This window comes from Spermophilus citellus (genome assembly GCF_964194105.1).
Source record: "Spermophilus citellus genome assembly, chromosome: 7".
Lineage (NCBI taxonomy): Eukaryota > Metazoa > Chordata > Mammalia > Rodentia > Sciuridae > Spermophilus > Spermophilus citellus.
The window spans coordinates 113998085-114024651 of NC_138188.1; the positions used below are offsets into that span (position 1 = coordinate 113998085).

Sequence of the window (26567 nt, forward strand, 5' to 3'; positions counted from 1 at the left end):
TGGCATAGGGCAGAGGACAAGAAAAAAGTCTGAAACCTGCAGCAGTTTTGCTGGATTGACTAGACAAAAACTGGAGTTCAGGTTTATCAAGTAGACATGATTCCAGAGAAAAATAAACTGCAAAAGTGACACCCTGACAAAACTAAGTCCTATATCCTGTGCACTGTTTGCCTTCAAGACATGTGCATATTAGAAAACCAAGCAGAAAGTAGCAGCAAAGAGACTAAAATGCTAAGTCAAGACTTTGCTAATTTCACTGTCCTGGGGAGACAAAAATATGGAGTGCAGGGTCCATCAAGAAGGAGAAATCTGGAAAAAACCTGGAAAAAACATTAGAAGACTAGTGGCCAACTTGAAATAGACAAACCTTATCTGTTTCAAGAAAACCTGTTCACACTACAACTACCTACCAGAACAAAGTTAATTCTCCCCTGCATTATTATCCACAACCTCTACAATTAAGGTACTAGTAACGACACCAAAGGTAGATTTCCAATTGATTATGAAATGTGATATGAAGCATAGGTTCACTTTGGGATGTTGGAGGTACCCCAAATTCCTACTAATAGTAAAATGGATTTATAAAGTATGGTACATTCACTCAATAGCACAGAAACATGAAGAATGAACAAGTATCACACAACACAGCCAGACCCAAAAAAGTGCATTCTCTTGTTTGAATCATACTAGACTGCCCAATACTCCTTGTTGCAATTATAAAAAGATTTAACTTCTTGAAGATTTTGATATCAGCTCATTGTCTCATTTTCTACCACTATTCTAGCTATAATTCTTGGTGATTTCCAATTTCCCAATTCTTAATAATTCCATACCCACCCCACCAGCTAACTGTAAAACAAAGAACAAGGAACACCCCCTCCTCACCAAAAAACCCACAGATTCACTTTAAATTTATGTCCACAGATCTTAATGGGGATTTCTAATTCATCAATCCTAACACTACTTGACTTCATCAATTCACTACTACAGGTACATCAACTTCTCATAAAGTCTTCATTTCTTTCTCTTGTCTCAATCCTTTCTCCTTATATAACAGCTGATAATTTGGCTTCTCATTTCATTGAGGAAGCAGAAGCAATCAAAAAATTTCCATATATATTCCACTTATGTGTCCCCACTGGTAAACTGAAATGATTGCTTTTCTTTTTTTTTTTTTTTTGGTGGTACTAGGGACTAGGAATTGAATCCATGGCTTTTTACAGGCTAGGCAAGCAATCTACCACTGAGCCACATTCCCAGACTTTTTAATTTTATTTTGAGACAGGGTCTTGCTGAAGCTGCACTTGAACTTTTCATCTTCCTGCCTCAGCTTCCTAAGTAACTGGGATTACAGTGTGTGCCACCATATCTGGCCACACCACTGACTGACTGCTCCTCAGTCTTTGTTGTAACCTTTCAGCAGCATTTGACCTTACTGATCACTTCCTCCTCCTCACTATATTTTCTCCTGATCCCAGTAAGGTCCTGGTTCCCCTCCTATTGCATTGGCTGGACCTTCACACATTTCTTTATTGTCTCTTCATTCAACTTTTTAATATTGAGAGTGCCCAGGATGCAATTCTGGGTCCTGTGTTTAGGTCCACAACCTCCTTCATCACTAGCATATACCCTCTCTTTCCCTATTAAATATGGCAAGAAATCCTGTTGTTGCTACTTTAAAACAGATTCAAAATCAAATTATTTCTTATTACCTTCAATGTTACTTCACTGGTCCAAGGATCAACTGGATAATCTGATAGCCTCTCACCTGGTTTCCATGATTCTATCTATCTTGCCTTTATCTAGTTTTAACATAGCAGCCAGACCCCTTAAAAGGCAATATAACTCTGCTTTAAATTCTGCACTGGCTCTTCGTCTTATTCAAAATAAAAATCATGGTTTTTGCAATGGTGTGCAAGGCCCTAATAATTTGCTTCACTCAGTCCTACATTATCTCTGTGACATCATCACAATTCTCCACTCTGGTCAAGTCACACTGGTGTCTTTACTGTTCCTTAAACATGACAGTGCTTCTCTCCTCCAACCACCCAAGGAGCTGTAACTAGCCTGGCCAGCCACTGTACCTCCACTGTCCTCATCCACACTCTCTTTTTCTGCCACATGGGCATTCTGGCTGTGCCACTTACTCATTTCTACACTAAGAATCATTCAAAATGCTATATAAAACTTCTTTTAACTAAAAGTCTTGATTTCTACCCAATGAACAGCCCTCATCAAGTGGTGAGTCTCCTGAAGCACTTCATTCAGATGGCTGTTTTTCCTACCTTCACTGGAGAACGGGTCATCATCTCTCCAGATCCTCGAGGGAATATTCGTGCTTGAGCAATCATTTCCAACACACTTGTTTTTCCAGCACTCTGATCTCCAACCACAACAACCTTATCACAAAGCAAATAACATTTATTCATATTTCTCAGATAAAAAATTTGCTTAAATAGATATGAAATGTTGCTTTTTTAGTCTTTTAAAATTATTATAGTTAAAAAATGAGTTTTTGTCTAACCTACTGAGCCTATCTATTCATTCCCTCTCCCCACTTATTGTGGGTTAGCCTCCACATATCAGCAAAAACATTCAACCTTTGTTTTGTTTTGTTTTTTTATTAGTTGCTCAAGACAATACAATGATCTTGACATATCATACATTTGATACAAATTGGGTATGAATTCTCATTTTTCCACTTGTACAGATTGCAGGATCACATTGGTTATACAGCCACATATATACATACAACAATACTAGTGTCTGTTGTATTTTGCTACCCTCCCTACCCCCCCTCCCCTCCCATCACCTTCCTCTACCCAATCTACTGTGACATATTTCTCTCTCTCTCTCTTTTTTCTTCTTCCCCCTCACATCATCATATATGTATTTTGTATAACAATGAGGGAAGGGAATCGGGATGGGAAAAAGAAAGACAATGGAATGAATCTGAAATAATTTTCCTATGTACACATATGAGTACACCACAGTGAATCCTACCATCATATGCATCTATAAGAAGGGGTCTTAACTAGAATAAGATATATTTTATGCTGGTACAATTATATCACAATGAATTCTACTGTCACGTATGATTAAAAAGAAGCAATAAAAATGTAGAAAAAGGATGATATAATTTTAAAAAAGAATAATTTATAAGATAGATGTGTCAGTTAATATGCTATATTAGGTCAAATTTCTAAGAATAGGGGTTAATGCTCTATTAATGTAATCCATCTTTTCGGTATAAAATATCAGTTAGATGGAGGTTCTAGTTTCATAGAGAAGTAGGAAAAAAGTAATGTATAAAAGGTTGAATTTGCATTAGAATGAAGAACAAATGCCCTTGGAAGCAAAGGGTTATTAAATATCATATTAGATTACTGGGGAAAAGTATTGTGGTCATCTTCAGGGTGGACTAAATGTACATCCTTCTGAGAGACCTCACATAAAATCTGATAGAAGGTCATCAGGCAATGGTAGCCCTGAGTTGACTGTTTCATGCTGCAGAATGTAGTTGTTTGTTTTGATTTCCTTTCAACACATGGTGATTTTTCTCCCCTTTGAAAGGGGGAAAAAAAATGGCTTTTTTTTTTTCTTCTTTTTTTACATGTGCCATGAGCAAAAGATAATTTTTGTTTTTGGAAACAAAACATTCAGAAATCCAGTTTCAGAATCCATGATCAATAAAGCCAAATTAAAAATAAAAATAAATGAGTTTTTGAAAACCCATGACAAAATGATGGTTGATATAGCAAAACATTAATCAGATCCATTATTTATAGCCAAATTTTAATTAAAAAAACTTGTGCTAATCAATTAAAACCACTTTTTCTAATACTAGATTACTAACTCTCCACAAATTTTCTATAGCTAGTTTACTCTTTAGAAATACATTTAAATTCTATTAGGTTAAATTTCATTTGTGTGCCTAATTTAATTCGTGGTTCAGGTATTTTACTATTATAAATCTAATGAATTTATAATGCCAAATATCCAATAGTCTTCCTTCATAACATTATACAATACAAAAATAAGATGTTAATATGGAGTAAAATAAAGAGTCAAACAATACTCAGTGCTTAAGCTATCATCTGAACACATAAATAATATTATATAGGTAAAAAATTATGTATGTCTATATGTGTGTATATATGTAAATGCATACAATATGTGTATAGATACATAAAACTTTTAAGAAGGTGATTTTTGCTAATGAGCAAGATCATTGTGTATTATTTTTTCACTTACCCGTGGTAGATGATCTTGTGTATTATAACTGGCATCATAATCAGAGAGAACATCAAGAACTTCTGAATACATATCAATCAAAGATTTCTGTAAAATTTTAAAAAATTAATAGAAAATTGAAACATTAAGGGAAAAAAATACTACAGATGTGCCTAGAGGAAAAAAATGTGATATGTTCAAATTGTTTTTCCATGATTATACTGCTTTTTCCAGTTACATAAATATATCTTCATAGTAAACATTAAAACATTAAGGGATGGGAAAAGGAAGAACAGTGGAATGAGTCTGATCTAAATTTCCTGTGTTCACATATATATGAAGATACCACACCGAGACTCACTATTATGTACATCCACAAGACACTATTAAAAAAAAAAAAAAACTGTAAGAAAATCAGTTGAATAAAGGGTAAAATGCCATTTCATCTTCAGTTTACTTTAGAGTTTCAGTTTAATTTAGAGAAAAAATTTAGAACTTCCTAAAATTCTAATTAAATAATAAAAGGAAGGTATTATTACTGATGAGCTAATATTAAATGTCAATAGAGGAATACCATTAATACCAAAGGCCATAAAAGAGGCCCGGTGACCAATTGACAAGGAAGCTATTATTCTCTGCCAAGTATGGGGTGTCTGTGTTTGACAGGGAGAAACAAAAAGGATAGAGAACATATGCAAATAAACATCTGAGGCTAAAACTAGAGAAATGATCTCCAAGAGGACTGTTAAGCCAGTAAAAGAGGTTAAGCTTCCTCTGACACCTCGGAAGGCTACTATGTTCGAGCATCTGGGACAGATATCCTGGATTGCTTCTCTGTAGATAAGGAATGAACATGGTGTCTTACATATAAGTAAAATATCTGAAAACCAAACAAATAAGCAAAGTGGTCTGGAAAAAAAAGACCCATTTAATAACTAAAGATAAGGTGCTTTTTTTTTTTAAGATAAGTTTTAATGCCAAGATAGAAACAACATTAGGGTTTAAGTGTCTTAATCTTTTATACCTGAAAGTAATTAAATGGTAAGCAACTGTCATTCCATCTATCTAAAAGTAAGCAAAAAAATTTAAAAAGAAATTTCATTACCAATGCATTTTATGAGAGAAAATGCCATCTTTTAGGTAAATTCTCAACATACAGTTACATTTGGATGTGGCTTTTCTCAACTGGTAAGAGCCACTTGTAAATAAAGCCATGCTAGTTATCTATTTTGTACTGTCACAACTTAAGAATCAGAGCTAGCAACACACTCTTTAAACTAGAATGAAATCTTTGGACCTTGGCTACAGAATGTATGTGCCATGAGTACTTATTGTGCTTACTTACAACATTTAAGCTAAATGAATTACTTTAATTTCATTAAACACATATGGCTTGGCTTGGTTTGGTGGGAGATAGTGGTAATTACCAATGTGCTAATAATAATATCATCATAGGCTTTTTCGAAAAATTCTTATAAATGCCAAAGAAGCTTCCTTTAGAAGATGAATGTTAACTTTTAAAATCAAATAAAGTGGCTCAGTCATTCCCTGGAAATAATAGTAAGGCAATGATGATGTCATAGTTAAATGTCCATCAAATTAATAATTCTAATTATATAGATGTAGAAATTAAGCCTAGAGATAAACTTAAATATTTCAGAAAAATAAATTCCCAAGGAATTACTCTTAAAAATAAGGCTTTTAGGAATCCAGTATAAGAATAAATCTGGGAGACTGTTGACATTAAGTTGGAAATAAAAGGATAACAAAACATTTTACAGTTCCTTAAAAACTGGTATCAATGAACAAAGGTATGTGTCAAAGTTTTGAGAATTAATAAACTGAAAGAAAATACCTTCAGCTTTCTATGATGGATGCCTTTATCGTCTTTCTGCAATACTAATTTTCTCAATTCTTTGTTCTCCTTTTCTAAACGTTCCAAGATTCTCTGATACTTTAGCTGCAAAAAAATAATACATACAATTATATGAGAAAAAGATGGGTCAACAAATATTAAGTCCAAATTAAAATCTTCCAAAATTTTGAAGTCATATCACCTATTTAAAATATATATTACTTTTAAAAGGCTTATAAGGCAATAATGAAACTCTGAATATTAAATAGTGAAATTCATAATTTTCTATTGTAATTTAGCATTTAATTTGAAACATTTTTTACAAATTTCTTACACTGAAAAAATTAAGTTATTTAGAAATATCAAATATGTATGAATTTTAAAAAGTAGGTTCTGAAGTACACCCTAAAAAGGCAGAATTTCTTGTTATTGTCAAAATTTAAGGTTTTCATTATAGGGCCATTCGACAAAAATTCAGATTCTTTCCATTCCCAAGTTATTTTGTTTTAATTGATGCTATGATATAAAGTAATAATAATTACAATACTTGAGCATGTAGCACGTGATAGACTCTCTACTAAGTTGTTTCCCATGTATTAACTATCTTAGCCATCCTAGAAACGTCACGTGGCAGGAGTTATGCAGAGTAGGATCTTAATTTAGGGATGTGTGGTAGCATGCTCAAGGCAACCTAGCTTGTATTGGTGGAGAAAAAGAGTTTTTGAATATAAAACCTCTGTCTGAGTCAGAGGTTCAAATTCTTCCATTTTGTTAAATGCCAATGCCCAGAGAAAATGTCAATATTTAAAATAATGATATAAAAATAGATTGTAACTAAGAACAGAATAGGGAAGAAGAGCATGAGAAGAAGACTAACATTAAACAGGGATGATAGGTGGGAAGGAAAGAGAGAGAGAAGGGAAATTGCATGGAAATGGAAGGAGACCTTCAGGGTTATACAAAATTACATATAAGAGGAAGTGAGGGAAAAGGGAAAAATAATACAAGGGGGTGAAATGAATTACAGTAGAGGGGGTAGAGAGAGAAGAGGGGAGGGGAGGGGAGGGGAGGGGGGATAGTAGAGGATAGGAAAGGCAGCAGAATACAACAGACATGAGTATGTCAATATGTAAATCAATGGAAGTGTAACTGATGTGACTCTGCAATCTGTATACGGGGTAAAAATGGGAGTTCATAACCCACTTGAATCAAAGTGTGAAACATGATATATCAAGAACTATGTAATGTTTTGAACAACCAATAAAAAAAAGAAAAAAAAAGAAAACTAATAAATTAAAAGAGGGTATTCTGTCAAAGAAGTTGCTTGGTAACCATCTCCTCTTTTTAAGTGAATGTGATCCTTTTGAACTGGTCTTCCTCATTCTTATTTCTTCTAAACATTGAAAAATGTACAAGAAACTACTAAGAAGCACTCTTCCCAATAATCAGCAGAATGTTCCTGTATAAATGTACATCATAGTTTTCATAATAGAAAATAGTTTTTAAGAAAAGTTTTTTAAAAAGTTTCAATCTTTTGATTAAAAAAACGTATTAGAACAAAGTTATCACTTAAACATGGTCCTATCCTCTGAGAATGTCCAGCTTAAACCAAGTTAAAGAAAACATATAATTGAATCATATAAAATGAAACAGTTTACGTTGCACTATAAACATTTTTTACACATCCATTTATATCCACTAATAGTACATATAACAAAATTCTGGTAGATTACTGTTGCCTAATATGGTAGTCACAAGCCAAAGAAACTACTGCACACTTAAAATATGGCTGGTCTATGAAGATATGCTGTAAGCATAAAATATCTTATTTAATACTTTTACATGGATCACACATTAAAATTAAAGTATTTGAGACATATTGGGCTAAATAGTATATTTTTAAACAATTTCATCTGTTTCTTTTCATCCTTTTTTAATGTAAAACTTTCAATTTTTCAGGTGACCTGCATATTTCTTTCTACTGGAAATCACTGATATAGACATAGCTAATTCCATGGTTTTATTATATTATGAATTCTCCACAGTGTTGTGTCAATGCTCAGTGGCTAATAACTACAACTGTACAAGTCAAAGGGTTTATATTAAGGGATACATAATGGTGGTAGGATTTCCACTGGCTCATTTCCTTGTAAATATGGAATCTATTTGGGGATTTATATTTTCATTCTTTAGTACACATGTCAACTACAGCAATGTGCTATTAACCTGTCTTGCAAAGTTCTAGAACATTAATATACTGTAGGGCAAATCACAACTTCCTTGAAAGATTTTCAAAACAAAGATTGCTAGGTTCCGGATGTATAACCAATGTGATCCTGCAATCTGTATACCTGGTAAAAATAAGAATTCATAATCCACTTGAACCAAATGTATGAAATATGATATGTCAAGATCATTGTAATGTTCTGTGCAACCAATAAAAAAAGAAAAAAAAAAGATTGCTAGGTTTCATTCCCAGAGTGGGACAGAGACAAGAATTTGCCATTTTTTAACACCTCCCAAAGAACACTGATACTTCTGATCTAGCGATCACACTTTCAGACCAGTGAATTTTTTAACTTACAAAATGTAGTTTTATTAATGCACTTTAGGATAAGTGCCATTCTTAGTCTACCTTCTTCTTGAATAGATATTGCCAATTATAAATAACCACAACAAAATTTTCATTAGGTAACTATGCATGCGGGGGAGGGTGACTGGTTCATTTATATCACACTATAAATAAGTATAAACACTGAGCAACCATATTTCCTTCTAAATTTTCTTAAGGCAGGTCTTTTTAGCAGTGTGGATTTACATAGTGCAGTGCAGTTTTAGCAAAGTTAACTATTTTAGTTACTCAATCAAAATAATATACATGGCCAGGAGCCAACAACAAAATCTCTTCTAGTTCTTCAACCTTGTCAGTTTTAAAAACATAAGTTCCTCATATATGTGTGTGTGTTATATGTGTATGTATGTGCATGTACATACATTACCATATCAAACCATTTTAATAGACTTCAGTTTCAGTTTATTCATTTACTTGAAAGATTTCTATATGGATTGTTTACTCAGAATTAATTCCTCACTGGGATTTCAGGGTTCTATGTCAAATATGCCCAAGTCCTTCTTCATTGTACTGCTAGACATTTTTTGGGTTCATTCACACTTTTCTTTCAAGGGTTTCCTAATTTTACTCTTGGATCTTCATTTTTGTTTGCTTGAATTATTTCAATTTTCAGATAATGCAGGTTGATATCTATATAAATAGCCATACAGATGAAGATAATAAACAAGGTATTCTTGATTGTTGCAGAATCAACATTGTGAAAAGAAACTGTCAGATCAGAACAGTAACCAGGACCTCTATAGGAGGATAATATTTATAGTAACAGTACCAAAAAGTTCTGGGTAGATAACCTTTGATTAGGTGGTGTTCTTGTAGAAAGGGATGAAAAGTTTATTTTCCAGTGATTACCTCTGGAATCTCCAGGTTTACATTTATAATTTACATACATCATTCCCGTTTTCATTGGAGGAATTATGGGTACATCTGACTGTTTTAAATGCATCACTACCAAATCTCTTCAAGGCTTCTTTGATCTCCACTCATGCAATCCTGCTTTACACAGTACTTCTCCCAAAGTGAATTCGTTCTTCAGCACCGTGATTTGAAAGCAGTCATCTCAAATTGTCTAGTATGATATATGTATCATCATCTGCTTTCACACACCAATTAGCATCTTCTAAATAATGGTCATGAACATACTGAAAAGCTTTAATTGCTTTCCAGTACAGGTGCTCTGCTCCTTTGGTTTTTAATCCCACAGCAGGAAAGTCTTTAACACGGCTTTATTATGACACTGAACTCATGGTAGCTTTTACATGTTTGGACTTTTTCTCTAGATTCTGAGGAACTACCACATCCCAAAAAAAGAATTTTAACTTTTTGATAGAGGTTTTCAGTGATGTCTGTGTTTTCATATGTTGGCTAGAAACTGGAATCAAGCTCATTTATCCTTCTAGATGTTTCTGTCATCATCATCTTTTAACTTTTAAAAGTAATTCTAGCATGAAGATCATTATGAAGAATATTAGCCTATGTGCCACCTGTTCTCCCAACAAGATACTTACTAAATAGCTGAAAACATAAAAAAATCCACTGAGGATGGTTAAAAATTTCAACCAAGATTTAAAAGTTATTTCCTGAAAGTGTATTTGTGACATCAGCAACTGCTCCCTCTTATCCTCCTGGGGACGAAGAGACAAGACAGATTGATGACCTTTCCTTCTCCTAGCAGCAGCAAGGCTGCTGCTGCTGTTGAGATCTCTTTAGGCAATGAAGACGGCTAAGGTAGGCCCGTATGCATTCCAGCTTGCTTACTCCACTTCTCTCCACAGCATGTCCACATCTATAAAACCAGTGATTCTTAACTCCTGCTGTGTCACTATACTATACTGCTTTTAGTTTCTTTAGATAAATACCAAGGAGTAGGATAGCTGGGTCATATGGTGGTTTTATTCCTAATATTTTGAGGAATCTCCATACTGCTTTAAGAGTAGTCGTACTAATTTGCAGGCCCCCCAACAATGTACGGGTGTACCCCCCCCATCCCTGCCAGGATTTATTATTGTGTTCTTAATAACTGCTATCCTGACTGGAATGAGATGAAATCTTAGTGTAGCTTCTATTTGCATTTCCTTGATTGCTAGAAATGTTGAACCTTTCTTAATGTATTTGTCACCCATAAAGAAGAAAAAAATTATGAAAACAGAACATCATGTTAAGTGCAATAAGCCAGACTCTGAAAATCAGGGATTGAATGTTTTCTCTTATGTGGAAGCTAGAGCAAAATAAGAGAAAGAAGATGTTGGACAGGGGTGGTCAGTATCATAAATATATGGGGAAGATCATTAGAGTAAAAGGAGATCCAGAGGGAGGAAGGAAGAAAGTGAAAGGGAAGGAAATATGAAATGAATTTAACAAAATCACATTATATGCATATATAAATGTACCACAGGGAATTTCACCTTTATGTATATGTAGAAAGCATCAGTCAAAAATAAATAAGCAAGTGAAAGGAAGATCAGTAGAAGAAAGAGAATGGGGAAAGGAGGGAAGGGAAGGGGGAAGGGAGGGAATGTGATTAAAATCAAAGTCCATGCCATGTATGATTTTGTCAAAATGAATCCAACTACTATGTACAACTATAAGTGCTCTATAAATAAATAAATGGCAAATAATAAAAAATATATGGGGCCACCCAGAACATAGGTGATTGTAGCATACAGTCAGGTATAAGACTCAATGAAAAAATCAAGGAAACCTGTGACTCAAAATGTACATATTAGTTGTTTAATTTCATCCAGATTGATACTTGTTTTTTTTCCTAAATAGAAAGACCCAAGATGAAAAATCTTTTAACTTTTAAAACTAACTCTTAATGATTGTACATTACTGTTATTTATATAGAATATAGATGATGAAGTGATAAGGCAATTTTGCACTAGAAAGTCATCTACTAATAACACTGCACAAGTTACCTACTCACAGAACAGATCTTTAAAATGATGATTTTACAAACTATTAAAAGAATAGCTTTTCAAAGTGGAACCAGAAATACCTTTAGAAAAGTACCATCTGATTGGTTTCAGGCTTCAGAGAAGCAAAGAAAAAGATTTCGGAGAGCTCACTAGACTTATGTGGTAGTAGACTCAATTCAAATTTCTTTAACTGTTGCCAATTAAAGAAATTATTTTATCAATATAAAAATGCAAGAGTCAGTTCATATAGGAACAACCACTTTCCTTCCTTTTTTCACAGTACACTCAAAATGAGACACATAAATGAGTTAATTGAATACTTACATAGCTCCTTCTTAGTTCTCAATTAGCTTTTCTTTCTTAGTGATAACAAGAGTTTATCAATAACAATTCCAAATATTGCTTTGTTGAAAAAAGTAAACTTCCAAACTTACATATCATCAAACTTACATAGGATTATTTTTAAAAAAGATCCTGGGTTTTCTTACTCATCAGAATTACCTGAGTATGCAGAAGTTCTTCTTGAAGTTGGTCAATTTTCTCTTTGTCTGACACCTAAATATTTAAAGGAAACTAATTTTAGTTGACTAGAGTTAGGTTTATATAGAATGTACAGTAAGTTAAATTTTTTAAAAAGTATCAAGAATGAAAACCGATAGCTTTATATGTATAATTAAAACAAACTTTAAATCAAGTGATTTTTTTAAAAGAAAATACCGGCATCCAACAATAAAAATAGGTCATCAAAATTTTATATATTAAGAAGTAAAAACCTTAAAACAGAATAAATTTCCTGTTGTCATTCCAGTCATTTCTTATGAATGACTTGTTAGAAAAATAGCAGACCAACCAACATGTTTATTCTTAAGAGGTTGTTCTGTACTAAAGCACAGGGACTTACATATTTGGAGAATAAGCATTCATATCTCTCTAGAAATAAATTTTGGGAAATCAGATACATGGAACTAATTGCAGCTACTGTAAAAGCTCATTGGTCACAGTATATCTTTTAAGGAAAAGTTATTCATTTCTATACTTTAAATAAGTGCATAACAAATGCAAAAAGGTAAGTTGCATTTTCAGAGCTTTAAGTTGAACCAAATGCTTGTTTTTAAATTCAATTCCAGTGCAAGATCTGCTAACCCTTATACTTTAGGGAATGCATTTGCAGCAATGAAACCAAGTACAGCAACTAACATCAATTTGAACACAAGACAAAAAAAGAACAAAATCCACAGGTATTGTGTAAACTACTTCAAATTGTTATTGATAATGTTAACATAAAATATTTTTAAAAACTCCAGAGAACTTTGTAACAGGTTTTAAAGTAGTCACAATACAAATCTAAATGCAAAATACAATGATCAATTGTAATAAAAACGATGTCACTTATGACATTCACAAACTGTACTTTGACTTCTTGATAAGGTACAGAAGTTGTCATCCTTAGTCTTTAAAAATTACTTTCTAATTTCTGAAAAGTTAAAATTTGTAGATGTGAATTTATATCACAGGAGAAAAAAAAATCAAGTTAAATTCATATTCTTTTTCATTTAAATCTTTGCACATATTCACTGGGCAATTTAAGCAATCAGAACATCAATGGCAGCAAATACATGCGAAAAATTTTTAAATGATTATTGAGGTAGACATTAATAAATCTTGTCCATGCTATAAAGTTATTTTCAGTCTTTTTTTTTTTTTTTTTTTTTTTTTGTACCAGGGATCGAACCCAGGGGCACTTTACTACAAAGCCACATCCCCAGCTCTTTTAAAAATATTTCATTTAGAGACAGACTCTCACTGAGTTGCTTAGGTCCTCATTAAATTGCTGAGGCTGACTTTGAATTCATGATCCTCCTGTGTCAGTCTCCTGAGCTGCTGGGATTACAGGCAAGCTGTAATCTACTATGCCTGGCTATTTTCAGATTTTAATTCCTATTTCTAAGTATTTTTCAAATTTTTCTCCAAACTTTTACTTAGATAAATGCCAATGCTTGCTAGAAATAATAGACATATTTTCTTTTTCTTAAAAGACCATGTCTGAAAATCTCCAAGAATGACTTGGTAATGAGAAAAAATATTTAAAAATCTTTGTTTTTGCAATTCCGTATAGCAAGCAGAAACTTGCTGATAATATTTTTCCTCATTTTGACTATATGTATGTAGAATGGACAAGAATTATTAATATCTCCTAAAACATAAGGAGATGAGCAAGTTGAGGAGAAGCCCATAACCCAAAAAACAAAATTTAGAAGGCCAATGAAAAAAGAAATAATTCCATGTTACAATCATATGGTATGCCATAATTTTGTAATAATATGGTCATAAATAATTTGTTATGCAGATTAAATACCCAGATCATTAAAAAGGCACTTTGAGATTTACTTTGCTTATTAAATATTCACCCAAAGGGAGCTAAATATGTAAAACATACATAAACATTAGTTTCAACTATTTTAATTTTGAATATGAATATTTACTGATTTCATATAATATATCCTAAATTATTATAGAAAATCCAACATACTCAACATCTGGGGCAATAATTAAGAAACTAATAATAATTATGCAAAAAAGGTTTAAATGTTTCTTATAAGCCAAGAACTGTAAAAGGTTAACTTAGTTATTAGTTTGGTAAAATAAAAAGGTTCAATATAAAGTTAAAATGATGTTTATTAGAACATAACTCAATCTTGATTTTAATATTAGTATTTAGAATAAAAACTGTTGAGATCTATATATATGTATTTGGATTTTGGGGAATATTTAAATTTATTATTTGCTCTTCTGGCAAAATTGTGAAAAATAATTCATGCATAGTTTACTGACATAGTTCCTATCTGCTTAGTTTAATGCAGCATCAAAATTAATCTTAATGTTACATTAAAAGACAAGTGGTGGTGGAATAAAAAACAGATCTTTTTTTTTTTCTAGAAAATTTTTAGGTTTCTAAAACAAATGTTAAAGTTTAAGGAGAATATACGTTTACATGTTTTCTTCAACCAGAAACTTATCCCAAGTCTTAGCTAGTAACTTGGGTACATTTTATTTTGATGTGCTTTGCTATTAAATTCAGCCACTTACAATGAGAAGCTCATGTCCTGTTGTTTAACATATTTAGTTTTCGTTACGAAATTAATTTGAAACTCACCCTGACAGAAATGATATCAATGGTCTTGAAACCAGAGCTTTTCTACAATTCCAGGGCTGTGAAACTGATGGAGAAAGAGCGGAATCCTCCGCAGAAACAAGCTAAAGCTGAAAGAGAAAAACCTTTACTAGCTCCTCACAAAACCAAGCCTGATTTTAAATAAGTATTTCTTACTACTAAGCCATTGTGGCATTCTGAAATACATATACAAGAGGGTCACTGAAAGATTTATATATATATATATATATATATATATATATATATATATACATACTTTTAGGAGGCAAAACTACCACAGGCAGTTTTAATCTACTAGCTCTTTTTGAGCTCTTTTACTTAGAAGATACAGAAAAAACTTGTTAGTTGCTTCTAACAAAATATTTAAAAATGAAGACCTTTTTATAGTTTCAAGAAGGTAAGGGAAAAACAATAATTAAAAAGCAACAAAAAGTACCCGTGGTTTGTTTTATACCTCAAATAAAACCCAAATGACTGAAATGACAAAAATCTCATAAGAATTTTGATCATGCCAGTGAAGAGCTGAAAAGTCACCTCTGTACCAACTCTAGGAAGGAGGAGGTAAAGATTAAGTAAGGAACTCTTCTTTCAGAACGGTAAGGAGAACTCGTTACAAAAGAGTGTAAATTATTTTTTAAAGTCCCACTTATAATTCACACAAGGTAACAAAAAGAGGGCACAAACAAGGTCTGTCTGGTGCCCAACTAAGTGTATTTTAATAAACAAAATAGAGACCTAACAGTCTCTATTTTATAAACAAGGAAAGAGGTACAAAATGCTTAAATGAATAATCCAATAAACATTAGAAATAGGAATAATATTTCTAAGTCAGAAGTAAAAACTAGTAAATTAGGCCTACAATGGATATTAACCTTTTACAATGTAGAAAATGAATGAGTGTTCATTCCTAATATCCCTGTATTGTTAGATTCAAAAGCACAATGATAATCTTTAACTATATCTTAGAATCTTAAAATGACAGGGACATATTTCATCATTATAAAAAAAACACTTCAGAACAATTTGTAAATAAAGCTATATTTATATTTCTAAGTATCATACTAGAACATACTAACTCCTCCCCTTTCTTTCTGCAACAAATCTATGGTATGAATAGGTTGGCCTAAACATCCAATTTGATAGATTATTTAAATAGTACACTCACAGGATACAGAAAAGAGAAAGTTAAAGTACCACTTAAAATAAGACCTTCCTTTTAACACATCTACTTTAACCACATACAAAAAGAACTTATTTTCTTTTCCTTCCTATGTTATTTCTTTATTGAATGCTAATATAGATTTTTGGTTCCACAGCCATGGAATTGAGAAGAGCCAGTAAGTGACACTGAAAAAAATAACAGAATTATGATGAGTACTGTCAAGTATTAACCACCACCAAATGAAATAAGGTTAGCCAGCAGAATTATGGAGCCTAGTTATTATCTACAGTATTGGTTGATGTAGACATTAGAACTCTCCTGGAAGTTAACTGTGTGAATTAATCTTTTTTTCCTAAATAAAGTCTGTGTATAACTTTAAAACTATTTTATCTAATAGATGTAACATAATTAACTGATTTTTGAGATCTCAGACTATAACAGCAAAATCATTAATTATTTCACTGGGACCTAAAAATCTTGTCACAATACAAACTTAGGAATCTATACTCTGGTATTACCTAACAGCCGAAGCAACCTCTTAACTGCATCAATTTTGGGGTGACTCAATAACTGGACCACATAAACAGTAACTCATAATCTTACTCTAAGTACAAATCCATGGACACTCACAGATAAACTAATCTTTGGAAACTAAATTGCTATGCTTGAGCTTGATATTTTGAGCTCTGTCTATACTATACTACATCCACTCCAGGAAAGTTACATATCTTTATGATGTATCTTTTTTTTTTTAACTTTGTTAAAAATAATTTCTTGTAACTTGAGTCCATGAATGGATTAAGGTGACATGATCTTGGCAGAAATGGCTGATTAACGTGAACATATCAGTAGCCCCCTTAAATCATCCATCACCTTGCGCTTCTGTTGGGCATAGCTCGTGCTATACTGGCCAGCAGCTCTGCGTGCTTCTTCTTCATGCTCTTGAATTTGCTGTTGTAAGAGAATGAGCTCACCAAGCAGACCCTGCCATGAGTTTACAATGAGGAGAAGAGGAAAATTGGGGAGGAGAACAATGTTAAACCAAAGGGCACAACAAAGAATAGATGTAAGATAGGGAGGGATGGATAGCTTAAAACAAAAATGGAAACTCATGCACCTTTAGAGCCTTCATTTAGCTGAGCTCAGTACTGCATTTCCATTTTCACCCTCAGTAAAATTAGATGTCTCAGAAACATAAAACAGCATAGCTTAAAAAGTGAAAAGGAAAATGCAATCGTAACTGTTGAATAAAGTAAGCCGGATATATAATATCAACACACAGTAAAACCTAGACTAACTGGAATGCTCCAGGAAGGCAGCATTGTAGTTCATTGCATTTCCTGGTATAACCCTTAATTTTGAATTGCCAATGTGAGCCAATGTATGCCCCTAACTTGGAGAAAAAAGCAAAACTGCTCATCTTACAGGCCTAAATTTAATACTCATCCATAATCTCATAGGACTAATTGGAAGACCATACTAGCTTATTTACTTATTAAGTTATTATTCTTAAGTAAATATTTTTCTTCGATACAATTTCTCCAATTGAAGACTACAATCTCTCAAAATCCCATTAATTTGAGTTTTCTAGCATCAAGGTAATCAAGGTTTTACATTAACTCATATATTCTATGTGCTTTGGCACACAGCTAAAATTAAAATTTTTTATAAGTTAAAAACTGTGTTATGCTCTATCTTGATTTTATATAATATTAAATAACAAGCTTGACTGTATTTTCACTTTTTATGAGCTGTTTTAACATTAAATAGAAATAGACTCTGAGAACATAACCAAGTAAATATCAACTACTAAGCAAAAGCACTATAAAAGAACATAATAGAGATAATATAATTATTATGAAAATTAAAAATGAAACAAAAGCCAGTTTGGATCCAGACACAAAATAATTACCTTTTCTACTTCTAAAATTAATTCCACTTAACTGGGAAATGATAAATGGGTACAATTTTTGTTACAATGTATTCACATGTGGCATGATAATAAAAACATGTAATTCTATGTACAGTATTTTTAGTTACTGGTCTATAAGATAATTGATCTTCAGAAATGTGGAAGAAAGAATAACTAGAAATTGACAAGGGCATAAGTTTCATATTTTCTCAATCAGAAATCCTAAAAAGGTAGTTTCAATGAATGAAATAACTAATTTGTATAAGAATAGTGTCTGGAAATCAATGGGCTCTGTTTTTATAAAGTCATAAAAACACAGACTTAGGAAAGCCCCTACTTACAAAATAACCAAAATTAGAAGTTTCAAATAGTTTCAGAACTTTTTAAAAGACTTCCAAAAATACTTTGTTTTGTAGAATTAGAAAGTCCAAAATGCTAGTAAACATTGTTAAAATCTAATTTATCCAGAGGCTTAATTTATTTTATCTTATAGAACCCAAAGACTTAAAGAGTTTTCCAGAAAATAAATACAAAAGTTAGTATTATAGTAAAGCATTTTAAATTGTATAAATGTTAATATACAATTTGGGGAATCTGTGCTTGATCCTTAATTTTAATACAGTAGGTTATGATCATTGCCAACATTAGACAATGCATAAAACTGATCAGTTTACTATAAATCAAAGGATGGAACTAATTGATATTTTTTCCATATGACAAGTGAAATTTCAACATTTGTTTCCAGATTCTATAATATAAAATAGATTTATAAAGTCTGAAGTTATCTTTAAACACATATCTTTTGAATAAATCAGTTTTATTAGTCATTGTCAAATCTATCAAAAAAAATGCCAACTATCTATCTTCATTATTTCCATAATTTCTGTCATTTTTTATATCATTGCTTTTCATCAAGCAGGAAGAAAAGTAATGTGACAGACTATTAATTTATTCATTTATTTTGGTCCATCACTTTTCAAATCACCCAAGTGTTTAGATTTCTCTGCCTTAAAAGAAGTCTTCCTATGTTGACTTACACAGTATTGTGCCTACTATCTATTTATATACCACCAGTAATAAAATTTATAAAATGCCAAAGCTTTTATATTTATAGCTTAAATACCCTTCCCTAGGTTATTGCTTATATATAAATACAAATGAATGGTAAATACTTTATTAGATTATAAGAAAATGTTCTCTTTCTAATAACACCTCACTTTCCTTCCCAGTCTGTTATTGAAGCACTGTTATGTGAAGATAGGTGAAATTAACTGTTACCTCCTGAAAAAAGTAGGGAGAAAACACGAATTAGACACATAAAAAGCTATTTACACTATGCTATATAGTTTAAGGAAGTTACTTCTCCCCAGTCTTAGGCAACAAATCTCACGCTCAATACCCAATGAAGGGTTTAAACTTTATAATCTAAGACCATGTGGAAGTAGGAGGACAAGGAATGTATGCACCTGCTTTTCAATATACACTCCTCAGATGTACAAAATATATTTTTATTAATAAATATTGAAAACAAGCTTGGGCATTTTTATCTCAAGAAATAGTACACAAATCATTAGTCTTAAAATACTACATAAAAAATACAGTAATTGCTATAAATAATGATAAATAATTCCTGTTAAGAATTACAAATGATATATTCTCTAAACATCTCCTGGCTGTTCTCAAATTGATACTGTAGTAATTAGTTCCATTTTCATGTATAATGCTGTCACCTTTGTTTTGTTTTTAATCATGACATAAGATCAGGAAAATCAGTAGAAGTCCAAAGTGTTTTTGACCCATGAGGTTCAACTACACTTAAAAAAAAAAAGTGATAATAAAACAATACAAAGGGAAGCATATTTAAATTACTATTTAATTACTAATTAATTTGGCAAACACTACAGTGCTCAAACTGTGTAGTCTATAAAGACATGATAGCCCGCAAGCACAAATGAAACACTTATTCTCTGGTTCTGTAAGGAAGTTTGCTGAGCCTTGATTTAGAAATTTTATGGTAACTTTAGTCTGACAAAAGAACTTCCTGAAAGTAACAACTTCTTTCCCTATCTTATTTAAAAATATTCCTAAGCATTAAACTACTTTCCAAAGTTTGAATAATTCTGCTATTTAGTTAGTTAAAAAGAACTATTTCTGCCCCCCAGGTAATACATAATTCTGCTGAAGATGTTTATGCCAAATGAAAAATGCTATTATTGGTTATCACAAAGAAACAAGTCTTTCTATTTAAGATGAAATTGCTCCAATCAAGAAATATCATATTCTACTTTACTTTTTGGACAATTTCTTTTAAGAGAAAAACAAGAGAGCTATTGCCAGAAATTATCAGTATTACAACATCTACTAAATTCCCTTTGTTCTAAATAGTTACATAAAAACAGTATTATATACATATATATGTACATATCAAATAAAAACATTTATTGCTGCTTTTCTTCCTTTGATCCCTCAGTTTCTCATATACTATGCTCCAGGATGCAAGCAGTTTGGGATTCTGCCTGAGAATTTAACCAAGGATAGTTACTCAGAAAACTTAAGAATTTCCCAATTCCACGGTTACTTGATAGTGATAGTTGTGACAATTTAATTTTGCAACAAATTCTACATTATCTGTTGTATGAGGAATCCCAGAAATGCAAACCCTATGTAAGCAACATTACTACAATTCAGAATATAAATACATTAAGTGCTTTTATAGCTCACACACAGTAACCAGAGCAAAAAAATCTTTGGGCCCACCTTTGTTAACATCAAACAAATGTATCTACTTTATATCAGCCTCTCTTCTACTAAGTTAAAGCAATTAATTAATTTTGCTAAGAGGTCAACACTATCCTGAGTTCTCTGAGGACAGACATTTAGTGACAGAAATGGTCCATAAAACAGTAAGAATTCAAGCCAAAGTAAATAGTATTTCATATGGCGAGTATTCTAAACATTGAGGAGAGGATAACTGAAGAAATTAAAATGATTATTTAAGAATTCATGAAGGGGACAATAAGCACAAACAGAAATTAGGCAGGTTAAAAAAAAAGAAAGGAGATATTTCAGTTGGAAGATAAAAGAAACCATAAAAATAAAAATTAGAGTAACATGTTGGAACAATATTAATGTATTATCATTTAATAATTACACTGAAAATAATATTACTACTTTTCGTGATTTGGGCCTTTAAAAAGTTCTTCAAATATTTTCTGTGAATCACAAATATGCTTGTTACCTTCAGAATGGACATATTACTTACTTCTGTGAGATGTTTATGACCAAATAGAAACATGATAGAACAAAAGCAGAAAACAAAATGTCTCTTTTAACAAATTAATTTTCACTAGAACATGATAGTGTTAAAGAATCTAATAAAGAAGATACACTAATGGTCTTACTACTTATATATATGACTAATATGCAGATTTCAATGATCCCATTAATTAAAAAAAAAAAAAAGCCATCAGTCCAATTCCAAAATTGTCTTGAAGTGATTTTTAAGTTCTCTGGGTCTCAAGAATATTATTCAGTTTATAAGGGTGATTTCTAATATTTTCCTCTAGAAGACACAAGTATTAAACTTAACAAAAAGTATTTATTAAAAAATGATTTTACTGTATGCCAAACATACCTCAATAAAATGGCTTAGTTAGGTTAAACACAGTGACTTTACTATTTTTCAATGTTTCATTAATCAAAGATACATATCAGAAATTTCAATCAACATAGCATAAATAACTAATATCTGCAAACTAAATGGATATAAATCCAGGTAAACCAAAGAATCTTGATGATTACTTAGCCTGTGCGGCATTCTGGGGGAATATATTCTTTCTGTAGAATTTTTGAAGACCTCTCTAACAACTTTCCCAAACACCTGAGTCTAGTGAGCCTAGATTAGAAACCAGAGGTAATCAGTTCATCATGTTGTTCCTTCTGTCTGACTCAAGTCAAACTATCTGACATCTGTATTTCCTTCCACTCCCATCATTTTCACTTCTGTTGACTTTGAATGGTTCTAATTGTTCATTTACTTGCCAGGACTTTTCTGAATGTGGTCTCCTATTAGAAAGGACAAATCTTTATTTTAGTTCTAGTTGTAAAAACATTTTCCATAGAAGTCCAGCCAGAAACTGTTTCAAACCTGACAACATTTAACTGAAGTGTGACTGCTTCAAACCCTACTTTAAAATACTATTTTAAATCTTGGGTTCTCAGACATCAGACTGAACCAACTGAAAAGATTATCAGTTAACCTCTGGATGCCACCCTAATATTTCTGATTATCATCCAGATTTTCAAACTTCATGTCTCTGTTATTTCAAAAAGGCTACTGCTATGCAAAGGTCTCTTCTTGCTTGACTGTAATCAATCATCAATTGTAGGGAATTCTCTTAAAATCAGATCAATTTATCTGTATCATGTCTGAGTAGTTCATTATTCTCAAGCATTATAGGCAACAATCTTTAGAGATCAGCTGAGACTGGAGGTAGTTTTTTCCACATATAAATTTTTAATATTTACTATAATTTAATTTAATTGGTAACAAAAGCAGCTTAATTACAATCTAGATTCAGTGTTTACAAAAAATGTTTGGGTAGAAATAACTGGTAAGATTTTACTGGGCAAAATAATTACCATAAATCATAAAAAAGTTAAAAGGAAACAGTCTACAAGGGCATTTATCTTCAAACAAGCATTTATTTTCAAAATAATTTATAAAATAAAGCAATAAATTTACTTGCATGTCTACTGTATAAAGTAAAATCTGTAAATATATTATCCAAAACACATTCTTTTGCTTTATCTCTACTGCAGAGCTCCCAGTTAATTATTGATTATTCATTTATCAACTTGGCAGTTTTAGAGGAATAATCCCAAGATAAGTTCTTCTATCACCAAAATAATCCTAGGTCATATCAGAAAGAAAGCAGACATGCATACCTCCTCTAACTGATTTAGGCAAAAAGAAATATTGTCACTCAAAAAAAAAAAAAAAAAAACCCACACCATCATTCTAACAAAGGTGCTTTCTCCCCACTTATAGATAAGTAGATTAATTCATTTATTGTTTACTTGCCTCAAGAACCAAGGCCTTGGCTCAAAATAAGCTGCACCTTACCAATAGTTAAAGAGTACTATTTGGTTAAAATTATTTAAGTACAGTGTATCAAAAAAGATTAAATCAGAAGCAAATACATACACATTCTGAAATATACTTTATCCAAAAGATAAAGTTAAAAAGCGAAAGAAATAAATCTTGACATATAATTAAAATCTGGACCATTACATAAAATGTTCAAAATTTAAAGAGAGGGAAGGAGACCTATACACAGGAATCATTTCTTCTTCCTTTACCCCAAATAAACATAAAATTATTTCCTATTATTAAAACTCAGCATAAAACATATATATTCCATATTTAATTTTAAAATGTTCAGAATATTTTTCCATGAATCTATTTATCTACATATTATTTTTCCAAAATTTTTTGCATAATCAATTATTTTACCCATTCCCAAAGGATAAAAGAAATAAAGACTAAGAAAATGTCCAATAAACATATAATTGTAAACAGTTACACATGTTATTCTAATTTAGCAATTTTATAACATTATATGCAATTCTCCTATAGCTTTAATATGGATTTTGCTAAAGGAATGTACTGAAATCAACAAACTTCAAATAACCCCCCACATAGTTTTGTGGACTCTAATTTCCTACTCTACTCAATATCCTCCCCTATGTAAAATTTAGTCTCCTGAAGATTTTCATGAGAAAGAAGATTAATAAAGAAATTCAGAAAATCCTGTATAATTTGATTCCTCTTGGAGGTCCACAATGCTCATGAATATATTAAGGTCTGTGGAGTCCTGAGGAAAGGAAATCATCTTGCTTTATCTAGACTGGCTTTCACCACATGTATTTAACAACAAAACTTTTTCTTGGAGCCAACCCTTGAATTATTATTTCAGAGAATATATTTGAAGAAAATGGGCTTGTCTAATATTTCCAGAACCACCACATAACATTTTTGCACTAAGATTAGTAAAAGTACATCTATTTAGGTAATTTTGTATTTGCTCCTCTCATGCTGCCACTTTCAAATCTTCCAAATGGTAAACACTTTAAAAATCTTTCAAGACTACCTATAAGAAGAATTCTGTTTTATACTTACCTTTCTATAATGCTTGTCACTTTCAGATCCACGATCTGTTGCTCTAAATGCCGTTTCTCCAGGTGAACCTTAAAAATATGCAATCCTTTAAATCCTTTAAATATGCAATCCTTTCAATTCATAGCCTAAGCTAAATTCCAAACTATGTCTCATTAATTAAAAAGTACATTGATTTTAGAGCAACTCAGAGTCAAAGCATCAAATCACTTTTATTTTCATATAGAATACTTCTAAAAATCACAGCACATATTTAACTTTTTAAAAACTATTTGGCTAAAAATTATAATAAAAAAATAAGAAAATCTTTGGTAAAGATTATTTTGCATGACAGTACTTACAGTTCAGACAAATACCACTGTCATCAAGCCAAGTATATAATACAAAAACAAATTTAATATGTCAACCATGACAGGGCAGATGAGACAAACTAAAATTACTTTTCATTTCAATTATCAAAAATAATTATGTTTCAAGAAAATATTTTGGCTAAGCAAATTTTAATAGGTTTAATCTTATACATACATATTTAGGAATTTTAGTTTTATTGCAAAATAATTACTTTATTCTCTGCACCTAAAGGATAATGAGTTTGCTTAATATATTTCTGGGGTTTTAAAATTCAGCATAAGCAGCATTATAATTTTGGTCCGCAACTTTATTTGCAACTAGTTTATTAGAAGCATTTAAAAGGCATGTTAAGGTCAGCAAAAATGTCTTTTTACACACCTAACAAGAGAAGTAGGTCAGAAGCTTCTATGACTTCACTAACCAATTTGTGACCTGTGAAAAATTAGCAGAAGGGGAAATAAAAATGTAAAATTTAATAGGAATGGCAAACAAAGGTGTCTGAGATCTCAGATTTATATCACAATAGGGTAGTAATTGGGCAAATATGCCAGGATTGGCCTTATAAATTCTACTTGTTATGGCCTGTGAAATTAAATTTTGTTTTAAAATCACCATATTGGCTTTAACCTATTATGAAAAGCAAATACATAGGAAGTCTCATCTACTTGTCAAGAAGTGGTGCTATGTTTTTCCCTCACTTACTAAAAGTCAAGCATAAATTTTCAGTTTATTGAGCTAGAAAAACATTCAAACCACTGTATAACAAAATTTAGAAGGAAGTTTACCATTTTCAGAAAACTTACTAAATATTTTAATTTAAAAGATGGAAATAAGCAAATACATGTATACATTTTTCTCTGTAGTTCTTAAATCTCTAAATTAGATCAAACAGGTCCTTTGTTACCTGTGGTGAAAAAGTCCTTCAATAAGCTGAGGCTTTCAACAATCTTGTCAATGTCTGGTGCTAACTTTGCAAGGTCTTCTGAATTAGGAAGGGCTTTTCTAATTTTCTCTGAAGAAAACCAAAATACATAAATAGTCATCAACAGTCTCAAGAATATGACAGCTATTAATCTAAAGGCTATAAAAGTATTAATTTTCTTAATTCTCAAAGGAACTCTACAAAATTGCTACTATTTTCAACTCCATTTACAGATGAGATAACCGGGCATACAACAAGGAAGTAGGGGAGCCTGGGTTCAAGCCCAGGCAGGTTTGCTTCAGAATATAGGTTCTCTGGCCAATGTATTGTGGGAGTTGCAAATGTATTATGTTGAAAAGTACCCCCATGAATATTAGAAAAACAATTTGAAAGTGTGCTTTTCCAAAAATGCCTAGTCAACATATAACAGTTTTATTTTTAAGAAGTGCTGTGAACGAGTGCTTACAGAGATTAAAATTCCAACTCCATTTACAACTAAGAAATTAAGACAAATGTCTTAAAAAGAAACTGAGGAAAAGAATTCAATAAAAATATTTTTTAAATCACCATGAGTTACTGATAATAGCTGCTAAATATATTTTTTTCTCATCTACTTATTAAAAAGGGGAGAGGCAGTATCTGATTAGGAGGAGAAATCATTCTGAATACTGACAGACTTTTAAGGAACATGACTAAAAGCAGAAAAGTTATGTGGCAGAATGGAAATGCTGACAAAATGTGTTAAGTAGCAAAACCAAAAAGTACATGTCCTTATGACTGTATAATTTTTTAAAAGAAACTAAAATTCTAACCACATACAAAGAAGTACAGTTAAAAGAAAATGTTTTCTATAAGGATGGTGGCAGCTGTGTTGAAGTGATGGACTACTAAATACTTTTTCATACAACTTTTTTCTTTGATATTCTATTACTTTTATTGTTAAAAGAAAACTACTACATATTAAGACTCAAAACTTAAGAAACCACCTCAATAAACTATTTCTCTTTCCTAAAGAAATAACCATAAAAAATATTTTAATGTTAATGATACGAACCAATATCAATATACTCGTCAATTTCCCATACAATGTCAGGTACAATCCATTTATAATCGCTAAGGTCTGGTATCATATCTTTCCACTGATCAAAAGTCTAAAAGATAAGAAAGCATGTTAATCAGATATTTTAAATACCATATAAAAAATGTAAAGAACAGTTATTTCAATTAAAACACAT

At 31.6% G+C, this 26567-nt stretch overlaps 1 protein-coding gene across 4 annotated transcripts in view; it reads right to left on the bottom strand.

Annotated features, from left to right (window-relative positions):
- The window catches only part of OPA1 (OPA1 mitochondrial dynamin like GTPase), an 83985-nt gene that overhangs the window by 48937 nt on the left and 8481 nt on the right, over positions 1-26567 (bottom strand). The window contains exons 3-11 of one of the 4 annotated variants that reach the window (XM_081300861.1): positions 26387-26483; positions 25315-25422; positions 24789-24842; positions 24063-24130; positions 16843-16953; positions 12137-12190; positions 6089-6193; positions 4255-4341; positions 2286-2399 (exon numbers count right to left, since the gene is read on the bottom strand). In XM_081300861.1, coding sequence (XP_081156987.1) covers positions 2286-2399; positions 4255-4341; positions 6089-6193; positions 12137-12190; positions 16843-16953; positions 24063-24130; positions 24789-24842; positions 25315-25422; positions 26387-26483 — 798 coding nt within the window. The remainder of the gene's footprint in view (positions 1-2285; positions 2400-4254; positions 4342-6088; positions 6194-12136; positions 12191-16842; positions 16954-24062; positions 24131-24788; positions 24843-25314; positions 25423-26386; positions 26484-26567) is intronic. The other 3 variants (XM_081300862.1, XM_081300863.1, XM_081300864.1) reach the window with 3 other exon arrangements.